The sequence below is a fragment of the Rhinolophus ferrumequinum genome, chromosome 11, assembly GCF_004115265.2.
Source record: "Rhinolophus ferrumequinum isolate MPI-CBG mRhiFer1 chromosome 11, mRhiFer1_v1.p, whole genome shotgun sequence".
Taxonomy (NCBI): domain Eukaryota; kingdom Metazoa; phylum Chordata; class Mammalia; order Chiroptera; family Rhinolophidae; genus Rhinolophus; species Rhinolophus ferrumequinum.
The window spans coordinates 70,934,797-70,955,881 of record NC_046294.1 but is presented as its reverse complement, the minus strand read 5'-3'; the positions used below and the strand labels follow the sequence as shown (position 1 = coordinate 70,955,881).

At 34.4% G+C, this 21,085-nt stretch overlaps 1 protein-coding gene across 2 annotated transcripts in view; it reads left to right on the top strand.

The window, feature by feature from the left end:
- PGR (progesterone receptor) overlaps nucleotides 1-21,085 on the top strand; it is an 85,861-nt gene that overhangs the window by 27,193 nt on the left and 37,583 nt on the right. For both annotated transcript variants that reach the window (XM_033120697.1, XM_033120698.1), the window contains exon 3: nucleotides 5,869-5,985. In XM_033120697.1, the coding sequence (XP_032976588.1) occupies nucleotides 5,869-5,985 (117 nt within the window). The remainder of the gene's footprint in view (nucleotides 1-5,868; nucleotides 5,986-21,085) is intronic.

Below are 21,085 nucleotides of genomic sequence, written 5' to 3'. Positions count from 1 at the left end.
GTCCCAGAGTGCAGAGAGAGGAAGGGGACAAAACTGCCTCTAGTTGAGAACCACTGGTTTACACTTATATTTCTATCAGCATTAAAATAATCCCTAGTTGTTTTGTCCATTTGTGTACAAATATATATATATATATATATTTAAAATGCCAATATCAGCATAACATCTAACAACTTGCTCTGTGGGCTAGTTCTTCCATCCTCTGTATGAAATTTTAGGCCAATCCTATAAATTTTTAATCAGAACAATCTCATTTCAGTAATCAAAATGCACAGGCCAACATTATTGTCAAAATTCCAAACTCTCACTTACTTTAAGGTTTCTCCTTTGCCCCCATGCAGTACTTTGGGGCCTGAAGCCTTTGGGGAAGAAAGAACACGGTCACCTTCTTCTGTGTTTACCCTGCTCACACTCCCAAGACCCACTAGCAGTGAATGAAGGCACAGGAAGACAGGTCAAAGGGAGGAGCACAGTTAGTTCTACCGCGCAGGTTCATATATGACTGTTACTGGAGTTCTCGGTTTTGGTGGATGATTATAGCTGACTCTTTCTCTAGCAAAATACTTCAGTGGGTTTCTTGGACATATTTCACTGGGAAGTTCCAGCTGTTAGTCCTGGAATGCAGGTGATGCCTCTCTTCTCTCTGGTCACTTCTGACTCTGTCCCCAGCCTCTGGACTCCCAATGGTCAGCCCTACACAGACTCCGTCTGTTGGATCAGGATGCCCTCTGGGCTGTCTTCTTAGGTAGAACAATTTTTTAAAAAGAAAGATGGAAACATTTTATTGACATAAATATTTTTAGAAACGTTCTTAAATTAAAGATGTAGAGCTTAAGGACTTATCACCAAGTAAATAAAACCATGTCACTGCCACCAACCAGGTCAAAAACATTAAAAAATTATTAGCTTCCCAGAAACTCCCTTGCACCCCTTCCAAACACTCCCCAAAAGTAACTAGCATCCCACCTTCTAACATCATAGATGGTTTTGACTGTTTTAGAACTTTATATTAAAGGGATCATACAGTATTTTTCTATGTCCACTTATTTTGCACAGGAATTTGTCCACATTTTTGCATGGGTGAGACATTTATTCTCATTGCTGTATGATAATGCATTGAATAAATAAAACAGAGTTTGTACATTATGATAGAGATGATTATTTGTGTGTGTGTTTTTTTTTCAGTTTGTGGATATTATGAACACTGCTCTACAAATATTATTATACTTTTTTTTTTCTTTTTGTATATGTGCAAAACAGATGACTTTTGCATTTGATCCTTCCAGTACCCTGGGAATTTCACTGGTTCTAGACCAGTACTTGTTATGTGGTGCAGGTTCATATACCATGTGGTAATGCAAATTTACCTCTGTTAAAGGCCAAGATTTTTGTTTGTTTTTCTTTTCAGTCATGGATGACTCTTCTCCCCATCCAAAATTTTAGACAGATTCCTGGCTTCATTGGCAGATCTTGGTAGTCTTTTCTAGCACTATTTTCATCAATAAGAGCCTTTTGAGATTCTCCACTTTACGCAAAGTTCAGTTCCTGCCACCCTCACCCAGTGCTCTTGAGGTCACACACCCTGCCCCTCGTGAGCTTTAAACCCCAGTTACCACTATACAATGGTGTGAAATCAGTGCCCATAATGAATTACATGAGATATTGAACTCTTGTTTTATAAAATAGGCTGTGTGATAGGTGATTTTGCCCAACTGTAGGCTAATGTGTTTTGAGTACGTTTAAGGTAGGCAAAACTAAGTTATAATGTTTAGTAGGTTAGATGTATTAAATGTATTTTCATCTTAATGATATTTTCAACTTACAATGGGTTTATCAGGATGTAACCCCATCATAAGTTAAGGACCAAAATATTTCATATACCTGTGTATGTTTAAATTTATTTAGGAATCATTTTCAATTATTTCATAACAGACTTCCTCCTTCATACATTGTCTATTGTATTCACCTATTGTTGGCTAGGTTACATCTTTAGCAACATCTTTAGAAAGAGTATATCGAGACCTTATTTCCTGATTTTCTGCATATTTAAAAATGTCTTTCAGTTACCTTTAAAGCTCAATAACCTGACTTAGTATAGAATTTTTGGGTCACATCTAGAACAGATCCATTAATAACTGTATTTGGGATTTAGGAATATGATGATAATCATAGTAGACATTTAATAAGTACTTGCTATGTGCCAGACTATTCTGAGCTCTTACATGAGCTCATTTAATCTTTTGATGCAAACCTAGGTACTAATATTATCTTCGTTTACTTGCCAAAAAGAAAAAAAGGTCACCCAGCTAATAAACAGTGAAGTTGAAATTTGAACTTAAGCGATATTGCTCCATACTCTTCCTATACTACCTCTCAGGTTAATTCAACTAAAATGTCTAGCTGTGTGACCTTAAGTATGTTACTTACGGTCTCAGTGCTTCCGTTAACTCTCTATAAAATGGGACTAAAGGTTGCTGTGATGATTAAATGAGTTACTGTATGCAAATAGCTTGTAACAGTGCCTAGCACATAGTAATTGCCCAATACTTTTCTGCTGCTGTTATTATTATAATATGTGGATAGTAAGCTGCAGATCTGAGCTTTGAACAAACAGTCTGACTACAGTAACTGCTCTTCAACACCACAGTGTCAACAATTAAGATGGCATTTCAATTAAGTGGGGAAAAGGGATTATTTGTAAAACAGTGTTAGGACATATTTGATAAAGAATAAATACTTGAATGAATAAGGATTTTATACAACTGTATATACATTCACTTAACACATTACTAACAAATGGATATACTCTAGGTCTGTATAGACAGACTGGGAGAAACACAAAAATGAAAATAGTTGCATGATAATGACATTGTAGATATTTTCTATTTTGAATTTGCTTAATTTGTTACAAAATTTCTCAAGTAATATAATTTATTAAGTAAAAATTTGACCAGATAATCCCAAAATTCTTTTTGTGTATACTGAGTTTGAGGTACCTACAGAGAGATAGTTGAAAGGTCAGAACTCAGGATCAGATTTTGGAGTCATGGGAAGATGATGAAACTACCCCCATAGTATACATAGTGTAATACAACATGTAATGAACAAGCAAAGAAAGAGGGATTGGCAAAGGGAACTTAAAGGAACTGCTGGAAAGACAGATGAAGTGTCAGAAGAGAGCTGCCCCAAAAAACAAAGCAGGGGGGCAGATGAGGAGAGAAATTGCCAGTGGTGAGTTATACAGAAGGTCAAGAAAGAATCTACAGTATTTACAATAAAGAAATCTTTGGTGATGTTAACACACTTTATAAGAAAACCAAACACTTTATTAGCCAAATTACAGTATGCTGAGTAGTAAAGGAAGTTAAGTAATTAGAGAGTGCAAATGAAGAGGACTTTTTCAACAATTTAGATGACAAAGAGGGATGAAGTCAGGGAGAATTTAGAGTGAGATAATTTTTTTTCTTGATGCTAGAGTTTTTGGAATAGAAAAATTTGAGAGAAGACATCACTGGAGAGGAAGAGACTAAACATTTTAGGAAAGAAAGGGGGAAATTGATGGGGAAGAATTGAAAGCCGGTAGGGAGGAATGGTTTCAGGAACATGAGAGCCCTGATAAAGGGGCACTCTTTCTCTTTTGCTACTGAAGAAGGAACAGCTCTAATAAGTCATTTATGAAATAGAAATGAGACAAGGCATCAACATTCCAGCTGTTGGTATTTCAGACTTTTTTTTTTTTTCTGGATACTTACAACCTAGGAGTAGAGACTAGAACAGTATCCTTTCAAACAATAATTACATTTGTTAGCACTGTTTGTTCTGTGTATAGGATAGAAAATCTTGCTCCCTATTTTCTGTTCTCTCACTGAGAAATCAGTGTAGAGTCTAGAGAAATGATAATAGATATGTAGATAGATAGATAGATAGATACCGTGTTTCCCCGAAAATAAGACCTAGCCGGACCATCAGCTCTAATCCATCTTTTGGAGCAAAAATTAATATAAGATCTGGTATTATATTATATTATATTATGTTATATTATACCTGGTTTTATATTATGTAATTAATATAAGATCTGATCTTATATTATAATATAATATAAGATCTTATATTAATTTTTGCTCCAAAAGGCACATTAAAACTGATGGTCGGGCTAGGTCTTCTTTTCGGGGAAACATGGTAACTACCTTTATTAGCCAGAAAGCCCAAAACCTATGTTCGGCAAAAACGAGTCTGGGTACTCAACGGGACCCACGCCATCTTACAAAGCAAGCTAACTGCCAGTTCACCCTTAGAGGAGTGGTCCTGTATCACCTGAAAGAATATTCTCGCATTAATACGTGGGCCATTAAGTTGTTCATTGCTTTGGATTATTCAGCTCTTAACAAGCACATGCCCCTTGGCTCTATATAACAAGTCCCATCTGCTTTTGGGTGTAGAGATTCACCATCTTGCTGCTGTGGGAGATGCTGCTTCTGTCTGTGAGTTTCCTTAATAAACTGAGTAATGCTGGAGACATCAGCTGCTTTCTTCAGTCTCTTGGCATCCTGGGAAAATTTCCCAACAGCCCCGGACTCCTAAATAATAGAATAAACAATATTATGTGAGTAACACATGAACATAAGTTCGTGGAGGAATACCTTTTTAAGAAAAGACCATTTTTGCTTTTCTAAAAATGCCCAAGTCAAGAACCATTTTGTTATTAGCTGTCTCATAGACATGGCCTTTTTGCATTTTGCCATTTGAGCATATCTTTTTCTCCCGCTTGAGTAACTACAATTTAAGGTACCTCTGTGTTCCTTTACTACAAACTTTAGCCAAAAGAGTGAATTTTAATGTCAACTAATATAAAATACGTTAGGGAAATTCTATAATCTTTTAATGTTATTTTTCATGCTTAAGAAGTGCAAGTAAGCTGATGATGTAAAAAGATCCACACTCTGTTTTATAGTAGGAATTTATGAGAAAATAAGGAGTGCCAAAGAAGTCAATTTTCCAGTTAATATTTACATGTTTAAGCTGATTTTCCCCATTTTTGTTCAATCTAAATAAGGTTGTTCCATGCCTTATTAAATAGAACACATTTGTGGTTTAGAGAGTCATCATTGTTGAATATTAAATTTACATTCCAGACCTTTTAAAGGGTAAAAGTAGTTTCTCCTACACAAAATGACCCCAGTGTCACATGTTTTATACATATTTCTTCTATAATTCTTCTTCTTCATTGAGTACTTCTCATTGTTTTAAATTGTTCGCTCTTTATCATTATTTCCATTCATCATGTTTTCTAATTTGTGGCCAAAATAAACCAGGCAATAAAGTCAGTACAATCAGTGACATTTTTTACATGCTGTTTACAATCATTAGACCCTTTAAGAGGTAGTTTTCCAGTAAAATTAAAGATCCAAGTTTTATATAAGGTCTGTTGCAGAGACCTCTAATTCTTTAGTCTGTATCTGTTGTATTGAAAGTTTAGATATTAGGAAGAAACAGGTTTATAGAGCTTGACTATTTTGTACAACTAATCCTTATCAGCAACATGTAGCTAATCTTGAAATGGCAGAAAGGTCTAAGAGCCTTTTGACGCTGACACCAATAAGAAAACACACAGAAATCTTGCGCAGAAGATTTTTAAAGGAGCCCTGGAATTGATTTCTAAGCTGTGTTCACCTCAGGTAAGCTCCTGAAGGCACAGGTAAAGTACTGAGCAGGTCTGGAGCATCACCAACATTCAGTTATGCCAAGCAAGAGGCTGACTGAGAGCCATGCACTTGCTGATGTGCACCTATCCTCTTTTTCAGTGGTCATTGCATAAAATTTCCAGTGGTCTTTTGATAGTGTAAATAATTTTTACTTTTTAATTTTTAGGGCAGCATAATTATTTATGTGCTGGAAGAAATGACTGCATCGTTGATAAAATCCGCAGAAAAAACTGCCCAGCATGTCGCCTTCGAAAGTGCTGTCAAGCTGGCATGGTCCTTGGAGGTAACGATGGTGTTTTACGGATATTTATGCTATAAAACGGGGGGGTCAGAAAATCTTAGTTTTCTCATTCATCTTTGTTCTTGCTTTGATTTTTCTGCCTTGATTATTGGTGCCTGAATGAAGCAACCAATACTATCCAATTAACTTTATAGAGTCCCAGCATGTTAAGGTCTGTTATGAGAAGTAGTACACCTCCCTTTGTCTATGCTTATATTGCCTGTAAGAATATGTTATGGGAATTTCACCAACATTTCATTAAGGGACGTGGGTTGGAGTCTTGGTCTGTACGCACTGCCTGTGTGGCCATAAGACACCACTCCATTCTGGGCGTCAGTCTCCTTGTCTGTGACATGAGAGCACTGAAGTCCCTTACAGATCAAAAACTGGTCAAGTACATATTCTCCATCCATTTCACTCTCCATCGATTCTTCCCTGCCTACTTTCCTCCCTTGTTCTCTTTAAATAACTGTATATTGAGATCTTAGACTTACCAAATACTATTTTAAGTTCTCGAAGTATAGCAGCAAACAAAATGGACCAAATTCCTGCCCTTGTGGAGCTTGCATTCTAGGGGTGGAGCAATAATTATGTATGTCAAAGGATAAATGCTGTGAAAAGTATTAAGCAGGGTGAGTTAATAGGGATATCAAGGAGGGAACCACTCCTGAACACTTTATTCTGATTAATATTTTCATTTCACTTAGCTATTTCCTAAGCAATAATATCTCTGAAATCTGAGTTTTACGTGGTAGTTATAATTTTTTGAAAACACATTTCAAATGTGTTTTCAAAAAATTATAACTATGTAAATATATGTATATTCAATATTCCACCTAAGAACAGCTAAGGTACCGTAAATGGTTTGTGTTACCTTCTGGGAAAGTTTATTAGACCAAAGTTTTTAGAGTGCCCATGTGTTAATCACCCTGCTTAGCTCTGTCCTTGCTGCCCTTAAATATGTTACACTCTAATCCCTGATGAAATAATAAACAAACAGAAGAGTAAGTGACTTAAGAGAGGTACCAGACATTGCTAGCAAATAGAGAAAAGGAAAGAATTAATTCTATCCCAGGCAGTTGGCAAAAGTTTCAGAGAGTAGGCTCTCAAAGAATGAATAGAAACTTTATAAGTGGACGGGGAGAAAGGTATGTACATTGAAAATACTGTGTATCTGGAAAAATATGCCACATTCCCGTGATGACTTTTCTGAAAAGTCATTTATTTACTGGGAACAGCAAGAAATGAAGTTTGACAGTTATGCTGGGGCAGCTGGGATCCGGAGTTTGAACTCTGTTCTGTAGGCAGTAGGATCAATGATCTTTCTAACAAACCATCCCTGGGCTATGCATGGAATAGAGACCAAATATCCGATTGCAGCACATGGGGCCTTTCCTTATCTAGCAGCTGCTCTCTCTTCTTCTGGGCCCTTCTCCCACCAATCCTTTGGGAACTCTCCCCTCCTTTCACTTGTGTTTGCATGTTTTACTTTTGCCTGCACCATTCTCCATTCACTCCTTTCGAACTCTTACTTATCTTTCATACTAAGTTCTAGAGTGATATATATGTACGTGTGTGTGTGTGTGTGTGTGTGTGTGTGTATACTGGGGGTGCCCCAAAAATGTATACACATGACTTGTATTCACCTTTTTTTATTGGTATATATTAAGTATTACAATTTTAATACATTTTTTCCTTTTTAAAATCTGTATATATAGATATAGATATAGATATAGATATGTATGTACAGTGAGTGTGTGTGTAACCCGCCCATCTTCCCAGTCCCTGCAGGGGCAGGGATTTGTGGGGACACAGTTTAATGTAGTGCTTTTCATATTTGGGGAGGTTGAAAGCCCTGAGCCAGCCTGGATTGGACCTTGCCCTGATTGTACTTACTTCAGTGTTTCTACTCTTAAAATGGAAGATTGACCAAATTGACCAAGGTGGGAGTGATAAGACTGAGCCACCCAGCCCCTAACCGAGCTCACATGAGGCATTGGGAATTCATTCTCCTTGCCCATTGTTTCTTTTTTTTTTTTTTAAATTTATTTTTAATTTATTGGGGTGACAATTGTTAGTAGAATTACATAGATTTCAGTTGTGCAATTCTGTATCACATCATCCATAAATCACACTGTGTGTTCACCACCCAGAGTCAGCTCCCCTTCCATCACCATACATTTGATCCCCCTCACCCTCATCCCCCACCCTCCAACCCCCTTACGCTCTGGTAACCACCAAATTACGTTCCCCAGATTAATTTTCAAACCCCGTGGCCATCCTGTGGTCACCGACTGCCCTCCATTGTTTCTTATATACCCTTACTGTAGTATTTAACTTCACTGTTTTATAACTGTTTTTTTACTAATATGCCATTCGGCGATTTTCTCCATATCCAAGATTTTGAGTTGTTTGCAAGTAGGAATTTCATTTTAGTGTTTTCAGCTCCAAAGTACTTGTTTAAGTGTTCAATACATATTTGTGACTGTTATTTTTGAAGTCATTTGAAGTATAGGTCTCTGCATTCTTGAACATAATGTTCATCTGTAGTCACAGAAAGAGTGTTTGGAGGAGGAAAAGGGGATGTGGTCTAATGTAGTGTTTTTCATTTTGAGGAAGGGTGCTGCTAGTCCTTGAGGCAATCTTCCATTCCCTGATTACATTTATTTTAATCATTTACTATTATAACAGAAAAGTGATTAAAATAACAGAGTATTATAAAAATGATGAAATGCCCAGCCACTAAGGAACTGGGTTCATTTAGAGGAGAGACTTGGGTTCCAGCTAGCAACAAGACAGATGCTCAGTGAAACACAGAGTAACAAGAATAAAAGAGCTTCAGAGAAGACTCAACTGGGATGAAAGGGAAGGATTCTGTTCCGGGGTATGGACGAAAGTAGTATCAGAGCAGAGTTGGTAGCAAGACCACGTTGGTGCAAAGACGTTGTAATTGACTTCAGTTTTCTTATATTTCTTCTGAGTAAGGGCCAAATTTGGTTACATTATAGGGCAAAGTTTCATTCAGAGTTAAATAGCCCCAGCATCAGAGATTAGAATGAGCAATTGACAGAAATATGAACAGATAGTTATCATTGTCCAGGCATATTGTCCTTAATTTTGTGTTCCCATCACTTCCGCAAGCTTCCCTGTTGCCATCCTATGCCCCAGTTCTCCTGAAATCTTAGGAGATTTTTCTCCCCTTGCATAATTTACTTCAATCAGTGAACTACCGTTCATGGATTGTGACCATAAAAGTTATCATCCCAACAAATGCACCGCTGAAAATGAAATGGGTCACAATGAATAATTACAACTGGGATGAGAGATATAAACCAAGACGTTCCAGGCTAACTGTGCCATAGGGCAAATACCCCTTTTTTCCAATTAAAAGATACAACTGTGTTCTGGCCAAAATTAATACATACATTTCTGGGGATCTCCATGAAATAGTCAAATGTTTACTTACATAATATTTAACATATTAATTTAGTTAAAAACAAATATTTAAGTCACATTCAAAGATCTATTGGTTTAGAAGTACTGCATTTCTACTCTCACATTTCATGAACAATTTTATTCAAACTAATTTTACAGACTGTTAGCAGCAGGATCTTTGATTCAGTAGAGCCACTTTTAATGAAAATGTATTGGGGTGACAATGGTTGGTAAAATTGCGTATGTTTCAAGTGTACAATTCTGTAATACACCATCTACGTATCTCGTTGTATATTCACCACCCAGAGTCAGTTCTCCTTCCATCACCATATATTTGATCCTCTTTACCCTCTTCTATCCCCCTCCTCCCGTACCCTCTGTTAACCATTGAACTATTGTCTGTGTCTATGAAAGTTTTTTTCTTTATTTGTTTGTCTTGTTCCTTTGTTGCTTTCAGTTTTATATGCCACATATCAGGGAAGTCATATGGTTCCCGACTTTTTCTGTCTGACTTATTTCACGTAGCATAATCATCTCACGATCCACCCACGTTGTTGCAAGTGGCACTATTTCATCTTTTCTTATGGCAGAGTTCTATTTCATCGTATATATTTATGTATATATACCACATCTTCTTTATCCAGTCATTTACCGAAGAACACATTGGTTGTTTCCATGTCTTGGCCACTGTAAATAAAAAGGAAACCTCATATACTGTTGGTGGGAATGCAGACTGATGCAGCTGCTATGGAAGGCAGTGTGGAGGTTCCTCAAAAAATTAAAAATAGAATTACCATATGACCCAGCAATCCCTCTCCTGGTATATACCCCCAAATCCTGAAAACATTTATCTGTAAGAATGTATGTGCTCTGGTGTTCATTAGAGGCACTTTCTAAGTCAGCTAGTTCTTTAGAGTTTATCACTTTATCTAAAATGTTTGATACGTAGCACTCTTTGAATCCATGTATAGTATTGTAATTGAAAATCTATCTTGAGCCAAATATACCCATTCACATCGTATAAAGTTTTAATATTTGTCATGTAAGTGTTTTTCTTTTTCATGATTCCTCATAATATAACAACTTGCTGCATTATTCAATTAGGAAGTATATCAACCCTACCAAAAATATTTAAAAAATAAAAAAACACCTATGTCTCTATCACTCAATTTTAATATCATATTATTTTCCATATTTTCTTCATTTTTGTTGTATTTTATAGTGAATAAGCTATTAGAGATATTTTGAAGCTTCTGGTATGTTCTTTTCTGAACCCATTAGACTCATTGCTTCCTCGCAGATCACTAAACTGAGTTATTGTTCAACATCTTCATACTTGGCAACTCATGTGTATGAATCCTTAAGTAATACAATATTATTTTGAATATTTTAAAACTTTATATAAATGGTATCACACTGTACATCTTCAATTTGCTTTTTTCACTCAATCTTGTGGGGTTTTTTATATTTATTCATATTTATACATGTAACTAGGGTTTCATGTTAACTTCTTTGATAGATTTTATGAACATTCCACAGCACTTTTTCTTTTTTGTGTTAATGGATATTTATTTCTAATGTGGTTTTTTTTTTTTTTTTGTAATTCTAGAATGTGCTGCAATAAACATTCTTGTACCTGTATTTTTTTGCAAATGTTTAAGAAGTTCTCTAGGCTATATATACTAGAAAGGGAATTTCTGGTTCACTAAAATTTTTATCTTCAACCTTGCTAAATGTTATCTAATCCCCAAATCACTCTCCAAAGTGTTTGCTACCACAAGTGTATAGAGTTCTTGTTACTACACATCCTTACCTTTACTTGGTATTTCAGACTTTTTAATTTTTCTAATGTAATGGGCATAAATTTAGTATATAATTTTGGTTTATTTGTATGTCCTTGATGAGTGATGAGGGAAAATATTGCTTCATATATTTATTTGCCATTTATATTTCTTCCATGAATTGGCTGTTCATATCCATTGGCCATTTTCAACTGGGTTGTCCTTTTCTTATGATTCATAGAACTTACCTATATATTCTATACAGATTCTTTGTTAGTTACATGCAGTCTATGTCTTGACATTTTACTGTTAGTGATGTGTTTTTTTCTAATTTTTATTTAATCAAATGTATCAATAGTCTCCCTTTATATCCTTTTCTACCCTGAAATCATACAAATAATCTACTAAGTCTTAAAATCTTAAAATTGTTTACATTCATGTCGTTAATTTATATGCAAGTATTTTTTTTTTAACGTAGAGAATCAGGAACGAATAGAACTTTATTTTATTTTCCATATGGATAACCAGTTGCCACAGCACATTTATTGGCACAATAGTCTTAAAAATTTTTTATAGTGCACTCCTATATAAGTAAAAATGTTCTGAGTTTTCATCCTCAATAAAGGTCTATTTACAAATAAATGATACATATTCACTACTATCGGATTATACTTTATGTTGTGATGCTTAATTTCTTTTTATTTCCTTACAAAAAATATAAATAGTAACTGTAGTATTTTTCTAACAATAATTACAAATTCCACTGGAATTTGTAGTGCCATCTCTGTTATATGTCAAATTTCCATATGTGTTTGCTCCTCTTCCTGGTTTTTCTGTTCTCTATTGTATACCCTTGAACTATTACGACACTGTCGGAAATAATATAGTTTATACATCTTGGTACCTGGTAGAATAATTCTCCCTAAGTTACACGTCTTCAAAAGTATTGGCTTTTCTTGACTCTCTGAATTATTCTTTTAAAGTCATACTTAAAATGTTTATTCACCATGGTATCTAATAGTTAAAACCATGAGTTATTACCCCTGGGAATTAGGTATATGAATATCAAATTTCTTTGCCTCATTTTTATTTTCTATCAGATAGTCTCTACAAACCTTCCAAACAACCACTGACTGAAGTTATTTCAGGTTAATTTGTCTTCCCCTAAAACATATTGTTCAAAATAATTTAGAGGGTTTCATAATATTAGATGGTGTGTAGAAACTAGTATATAATGCAGTATCTTCTTTTCTGAAGCTTAGTTCCGGGATTTAAAAACTCTTACTGTATTTGAGTCATATATAAAAGAAAAATTGATTCAATTCCAATGTTAACTTGCAACCACGATCACAAGCTGAGAAATATAATAATGGTGCATTTATTTCATAAGTAGATTTGCACAGAGGTTTATTACAAAGAAACTGGCAACACACTCTGATATGTCATAGTCCCGATGTTGTTCTCCCTAGGAAAGTCAGTGGCGAAAGTCTGGAGAGTCCAATTCTTGTAAACCAGGAAGAAGGTAGTCAGTTCATAGGATTAGATTTGAATTGCTAGTCCGGTATTTAATTTCTGGAATAAGAGGGGTGTGTATGCTTATGGTCTGTGGAGAATGTGAGCTTTCTTTGGAATGATAATCAGTGGTGCTCATGATTGGACTCTTCCATAATTAGAAGAGTTTCACTGTAGTAATAATTTCCTACACTCTACTGAAAATGGAGCCCACGTCCCCACCCTCCCTTTCTTCCTTCTTGTTTCTCCTTGAGATTTCTCATTTCTGATATAGAGACCATTTGAATAACAAAAGGTGAAACAAGAAAGAACATTGACAAACTTTTAAAAGACTTAATAAAATCTATGATAGAATATTAGAGGTCAGAACTATCAATGCTTTTGACATGTCATGACAGATTTAGCAGGTTGTTCATAGTGGTTTCAATGGCTATAATCTGATTCTAAGAATTATGTTTGAGTTTTTGGTCTCTTAGTTGCATATGATTCTTGTTTTTAATTAATCACTTCCCTTACCTTCAGCAGGTCACAGTGAACTTTTGCACTGAACATTGCCGTACAGTTCTAAGTAGGGAAGTTCGTTATACCATGAAAGATACTAACATATCTTCTTATTTAGGTGTTCTGCTTAACTTCATTCCTTTAGAAAACATTTTTGTGTAATGACTCACAAAAAAATTCTGAAATGAATACAGATCTGTATTTTGCATTTGTGGTAAAAAGGCTAAACTATTATAAAGGTAATTAGCTCTTTCAAAAATATGTAGCTTTCTACATAAAGGAATGATTAAATGCAGTTATGTTTGCTAACTTTTTTTAAAGCTGGAGACTATTTTTATAGGGTTGTTATTTATTTCATTTTATTTTATTTTGGTACAGAGCTTTATCCTCAAATTGTAAAACATTATGTTAGAAAGCCAGTTTCTCTCCTACCTCCTCCTCTACATCTAGATTCACCCCCACTTCTCTTGGCAAAGAGAATAACTTTCTGGGCTATAGAGTATGGGTTGTGTAGTAAGGTTTTTTGTGTTTTGTTTTGTTTCTCCTCCTACAGTTGAAGCCAACAAAGCCTCAATTCCTTTTTTGAAGAATTCCAAAATTCCTGAATTTGAGACACTGAACAGTACCTTTTTTGGAGTATAGAAGCTTAGTCTTTCTTAGTCTTTCTCTGCCTTCAATTACTATAAAACCTGAAATTAACTGCTCTCTCTTTAATGCACGAATTTCTGTAGGTAATGCCTGCCACCTACCTCTGTAAACCTCTCATAGTCTTCATTTTAGGAGGGGCATCTACGTTTCTACCTGAACCCTCTGAATTAGCAGCCCGCCCCCACCCCAAGAAGTACCTCTCACACTGCTCCCGCAGTTCCCTTCATTGAAGCCTGCAGCCAAATAATGTCTTCTGGTCACTGATTGTTCACCCTAAATACCATCCCACATACCCTAAATAAGGATATTCCTTAGAGTATTCGTTCTTACTTCTTTGCTTAAAGTTTTTGGGGTTTTTTTTTGGGGGGGGTGGGATGGGAGGAGGCATTGTAGGGACTGTTTTAATGGCTGCCAGCTAGAACTGTTCAACAGTATATACAAGTATCTACTATTTTCTACACAGTAAAAAGTCAGGATTGAGGGGTACAAACATTCTCCTCCATTTACAGTCTGACTTTATTTGAATAATTGAGACATTCACTCCTTTAAAAAAGTCAACTCTAGTATAGATTTTTGGCAAATACTATTTTAATTATATATTTTGCATTATCTAGCATATGTGTTTTTTTGTTTTGTTTTGAAGTGTAGATACAGGCATACTGTTTGATCTAGGAAGTGGAGGTGGATCTTAAAGAAGGAAAAGCAAGCTAAATCAGTGCTGTAGGGGTTGTTAGAACATGGTCCCAAGGGACTAATCCCAACAACATCATCCCCTTGTTAATCCAAAGTACTAACATATCTAGGCATAATTTCTTACAGCTACTGTTGGGATTATTGCTGTAAATCATCCAAACTACAGTGATGCTTATTATGACCCTTATAATGTCAAAGGATTTGCACCATTCCTTAGCTGCCTGCTGACCTTTACCCTGTTTCCTCATCTGATTTACAGAAAGCCTCCAGATGACATAAAACTTACATTTTAATATCCTACATAATATTCTTCCTTTGCTTCTGTGCAATATGTCCAGCATTATCACATGAACACCTCAAGTCATCCATTCAATATAAAATATTTTTTCTCAGAAATGAAAACAAATAGCAGAGAGGGACGCTATGGCAAAGTAAACAGCACTCATTTCAGAACACGATCCAGAATTAGTAATCATAATTTCCTTCAGTCTAATGGACTTACCTACATGGTTGCTTTAGTTTTTTTCATTTCAACCCTTCATTTGGTTTCCTTATTTTAAAATACATTTTTTATAAATTCCTTTGTAGCAATTTTTTAATGATAAACTCATTTTTTCCACTGAAAATACCTTTATTTCAACCTAATTTTTTAATAATTATTTTGCTGATTATAAAATTTTAGATTGACTTTTTTTTCCTTCGTATCTTAAAGATATTAGTCTACTATCTTCTGGCTTACTTTTTTTTTTTTTTTTTTTTTTTTTTTTGAGAATGCTCCTGTAGATCTAAGTTATTTTAGGCAACATTTTCTCTACTTGTGTAAAATGTTTTTGTACTTTGTTCCCCAATTTCAATAAATGTAACCACTTATAAATTTTATTGTATTTGTTCTAGTTGGAATCATCATGACTCCTAAATCTGAGAGTGTCTTTCATTAATACCAGGAGAATCAAAACTATCCCAGTATTCTTCAAATATTGCTTCCCTCCTTTTTGCCTCTTTCTATATCCAGAACACTTATGAGACATATATTAGACTAGCCCATTTATCTTCCATATCTATTAATCCTATTTAATATTACCCATCTCATTACCTGCCTGTGCTATATTCTGTGAAATTTAGTCAGTTCTGTTTTCCAGTTCACTATTCTTTCCGTTGGGTGATGGTATATATTTTTTTAAGACATTCTACTTGGTGTTTCTATAAATTTGATGTTTCTTTTACTAGCTTTTCCTTCCTTTTGTTTTCATTATTTATCATATATCTTTAATAATTATAAACATACTTTAAACATGTCTATTGCAAATGTTGTATTCAATAATTCCAAAGCCCCACAACTGAGGATCTAGTTTTGTCATTGTAGTGTGGTGGTAAAAATTTTTTTTAAATAAGTTTCATTTATAAAGCTTCATAATGATTATAATGTAAAATATTCCCTATGCAAATCTCAGGTACCAATGGTTTAACAACTGGCTTTCTAAATTTCTGAATGTTTAATAAGTTTTCACAAGTCAGTATGAGCCAAGTCCAGCAAACTGTTTATTATTTTTGCTCTTTTCTACTTCTCAATCATTCTGTACTTTGTAATTTTGGATTATAAACTCATGTTTGGCAGAGTTTAATTTTTTTTTTTTTTTAAACCTGAGTGGCTTTAATTGAGGGAGTTTCACTCCAAAGAGAATTTTCATTTTATTCCTCCAGGGATTTAGGGATTTCATCAGCAAAAAAATCACTTTTCATATTTACTTCTTGCCTTTAGGTTTCTACTTTACAGGTAGAATAATTTCAAGCTGTAAATCTGAGTGATGGAGACCTAAGATTAAGAATGACCATAGAAGACTTTTTCTGATACTGATACTTCTCATGTCCTTTTGTCAGTGGATAGAAATGTTCTTCATTTTGGATTCCTTGAAAATTGCTAACTTTTTTAGGAGCTTAGATATACATTTAAGAGGGTGTTGGTTATGTTATATTCATCATTTTTAGGTGTTCTGGAGAAGGAGATTTATAAGTTACCTAATCTACATTGCAAGTAAGGAAAGGTTATATAGAATTTTATGCCAATTTTACTCAAATACATTAACTCCACCTTAAAAACTTAAATGTTATCAGTAGATTAGAAAAAGGTTTTCAAAACACCTCTATAGAAGATGGTATAGCCTTGTAATAAAGAATAAGGGTATAGAGTCAGAACAAGTAGAGTTTGATTTCAACATCTCCACTAATAGTTGTGGATCCTCAGGCATATATCTTAACCTTTATGTGTCTCTATTTTTTTTCTATTAAAGTCATGTCATGAAAGTTATGATGAGGGTAAAAGAGATGATACATCTAAAGCATATAGTACAGTGCCTGGCATATAAAAAGGTTTAGTAAGTGGTGGCTTAAAGAATCTTTTATATCTTGCTGCTATTTATGCAAACAGAATCATTGGCAAATAAAGGTTTAACTTTAATGAAAAACATACTCTTGACTCTTCTAATTTTTTTATTATTTGTAGGAATCAGTGAAACATAAATGCAGATATCTTGAAATTGAAATTAATTTACAGAATTACAGCTAGTAGAAGTATTTAATTAACATAATTATTGAACATTATTATTGTAAATATTTATGTGTTCAAACCATGTTTCCTATGGGAACATAATCTGAAAGAAAATGTGTATATTTTCACAAAGCAGAACAATTTTCTAAATGTTAGAAAATATTTCTCAGTTGAAATTTTTGATTGTTTTTTCCCCCTCCTAGAGAAGAATGTTTTGTTTATGTTTTTGGAAATGCTGTGAGAAGTTGTTTGGGATAGAACCTATTACCCCAAGAGCATACAAAAGATATTTGCTAATTTGACCTCCCGAAAGCAAAAAGGAGGATCTGTGTTACTTAGGATGGGATGGGGGAAGTAGGAGAAGTGAAGTGAAAAAGTGAAGTAAGAGTGAGATGCTTACTCTATGTACTATGTCCCTTGACCTCCCAAATCATCACCAAAATTCTATTATAGCATGGAAAATGTGTGGTATGGGTCCCTTCCCCTACAAATCTGTATACAATGCCAATGTCCTTAGGGATATAATGTAACTAAGAAGAACTCTGAGATTCTAATATTTTCCTTTGTTGATGACCTGCTTGTTTGGCCTGAATGCATTTCTTAATCCTTGAATTTCAGTAACCTCATCAAGATTTAGCTCTATCTTATTAATTTTTCTTGAAACAGAAAGCCCTGTTTGATCTGAAAATGTAAATCTCCTTGTAAATTAGCAAAGTAGTCTCTTAATATTACCTTCAAAGATTTTTTCTATTTAATGTTTTCTTTCCCTTTTTCATTGTCCCCAATAATAATAAGTATGTTAGCTCTCTTTTATCTGTCTTCTGCACCTGTCTTCTTTTCTGTACTCACTTTGAGTTCTTTTATACTTCCATTGGTGATTTTTCTCAAAATCTTGAAGTCTGAACTTCATGTCACTGGCTTAGTTTCTACACTTGCAGTTCTGTTTTTATTCTTCTGATAAGGTTTTCAAATCTGTGATGGCTCTTTTTCTTCATTTAAAAAATATTTTTTCTCGGCCATCTCTCCTTTTCTCTTATGTTTTGTAATTTATCTTAGCTTTATTTGATGTTGTGTTTTTCTTCTTTGCTTTCTTGAAACTTAGATGCCACATTATCTTTGAAAAACAGTGAAAGGATTGCTTAAGTCAATTTCCTACAAACATTCTTCCTCCAACTTGTATTTTACATTCCCTTTTTATCATTTCTAAAAACTTTTGCTTAAATTCCTACAATATGCCTGTTACTTATTACACATTCAAGTATGTATAATTCTACCTTGGCCTACTATTTATTTGACCTAGTCATTGTTAGCTGGGTCCGCTTGACTTCCTTCCTGGTTTGATTATGCCCTTATAATTTGAGCTAAAAGACTTGAAATCTCAGCTATATCATTTGGTATGAAAGAGAAGGAAACAATGATTGGGGACATTAATGTAGCTTTGGTTGAAACCTGTCAGCAGCTGAAGTTTTTAGGCATATGTGAACCCCAAACATTCTACACTGAAAAATGCTACAACCTCTGCCCTAGATGGTGTATTTTTCTAAAGGAAAACTTCCCTTATATTTCCTCCCATTTTTCAGGGAGTGGAAGTTATATGACAGGAGGCCAGATTATTATTGGAGCCCTAGTGGTAAACAGGGTTTTGTTGCTAAGCAATTTTGACTTTATTAAAAATTGAATATTATTACTACATATAAGATGCTGTGCTATCATCAAGGAACTTGCAGAAATAATACATAACATAAAATACTGTCGCCTGATAGAACATGATAAATGCTAAAAAATGAAAACAGAGCAGTATAAAAGGTGTTAGGGATTAGTGTACATTTATCTCTGCTCAGTCAAATATAATCAGTAACTCTAGAAGTAATTTCTGATTCCCCATTGCTTCTCTGTACTCTACATCTTGCCTGGGTTGCCCCTCAAGTGTAGAAAATCAGGTCATGGGGCAAAAGTAATTATGTGACTATATGGTCATCATCTAGCTGTCTTTTGCCATTCTATTATGAGAATGGGACTAAGGACTTACAGTCTCTGTTTTCCCTGCTTCCTTCATATGCCCGAAGTCAAAGGTCTCTTACCCACCACTTTTAACATACATTAAGACACTATATGGATTTTGTATATGTTCCTGGGTTCTGTATTCTAGTCTGTTGATCTATATGTCCATTCCATACTAACATTAATACAATACTATCATGTTTGGATATGGTAGTATTATTACAAATAAATTTTAAAATGTAGCATGCCATATGTTAAAATCATAGTTGCTCTTTTAACAAAATTATCTTGGCTATTCTCATACACATCCTCAACAAACAATAAAAGCAGCATTTCCAGTTCTAAAAAATATTGGATTCTGATTGAAACAGATAAAATTTATGTGTTAATTTTGGGTGGATTGACACATTAAGGTTTCCAGTTGAGAAACATGTCTTCATTAACTCACAGGTTTGTTTTGTATTCTAATTTTTAAAAATTTTTAAATTTATGTTTCAGTGATTTTTTAAATTAGTTTCAGGTGTACAAAACAACATAGTGATTAGACATTTGTATACCTCACAAAGTGATAACCCCAATAAGTCTGTTACCCATCTGACATTATACATAGTTATTACAGTATTTTTGACTATATTCCCTTTGCTGTACTTGACATCCCCATGACTTTTTTTTATTAGTTTCAGGTGTACAAAGCAATGTAATAGTTAGACATTTACACCCCTCACAAAGTGATAACCCCCCACCCCCAAGCTACTACACCTATGATATCTTATAAAGCTGTTACAATACCACTGACTATCTTCCTTATGCTATACTCCACCTCCCGTTACTATATGTATATATTTGTTGTTGAAAATATATATATTTGTGTATATATACGTTATGTATATATATTTGACATACAATATTATTCTACTTCAGCTTCAGGTGTACAGCATATTGGTCATGCACCTACACAGTCTATGAAGTGATCCCCCTGATAAATCCAGTGCTCATCTGGCACCATGACTATTTTTTAAATTATAGTTGACATTCAATATTATATTAGTTTTAGGTGCACAGTGTAGTGTTTATATATGTATATAATTTATGATCAATCTCATAAATCTAGTACCCACGTGACACTGTACACAGTTTTTACAATATTGACTATATTCCTTGTACTTGTACTTTAAATCCCAATGACTATTTTGTAATTAACAATTTGTACTTCTTAATCCCTTCACCTTTCTCACACAACTCCCCCATATAGTAATCATCAGTTTGTTCTCTGTATCTATGAGTCTGTTTGTTTTTATTTGTTTAATTTCCTTTATGGATTCCACATATAAGTAAGATCAAATGGTATTTGTTTTTCACAGTCTGACTTATTTCACTTAGCATAATACCCTCTAGGTCCATCCATGTTATTACAAGTGGTAAGATTTCAGTCTTTTTGTGGTAGAGTAATACTCCGTTGTATATATGTACCACCACTTCTTTATCCAATTGTCGATTAATAGGCATTAACTTGTTTCTATATTGTGTCTATTGTAAATAGTGCTGCAGTGAAAATAGGGACACATATAATTTTTTGAATTAGTGTTTTGGATTTCTTTGGATAAATACCTGGGAGTGGAATTGCTGGGTCATAACATAGTTCTATTTTAATTTTTTGAGGAATTGCCATACTGTTTTCCATAGTGGCTGTATCAATTTACAATCCCACCAACAGTGCAATAGGGAGTCCTCTGCCCATTTGTTAACTGGGTTGTTTGGGGTTTTTTGGTGTTGATTTGTATGAGTTTATTTTGTAAATAAATTTTGGATATTAACCCTTATCAAATGTATTATTGGTGAATATCGTCTCCCATTCAGTAGGCTGTCTTTTCGTTTTGGTAATGGTTTCCTTTGATGTGCAGGAAAAAAAAACCTTTTTAGTTTGATTTAGTTTCATTTGTTAATTTTTCTTTCATTTCCCTTGAACAAGGAGGTACATCAGTAAAAA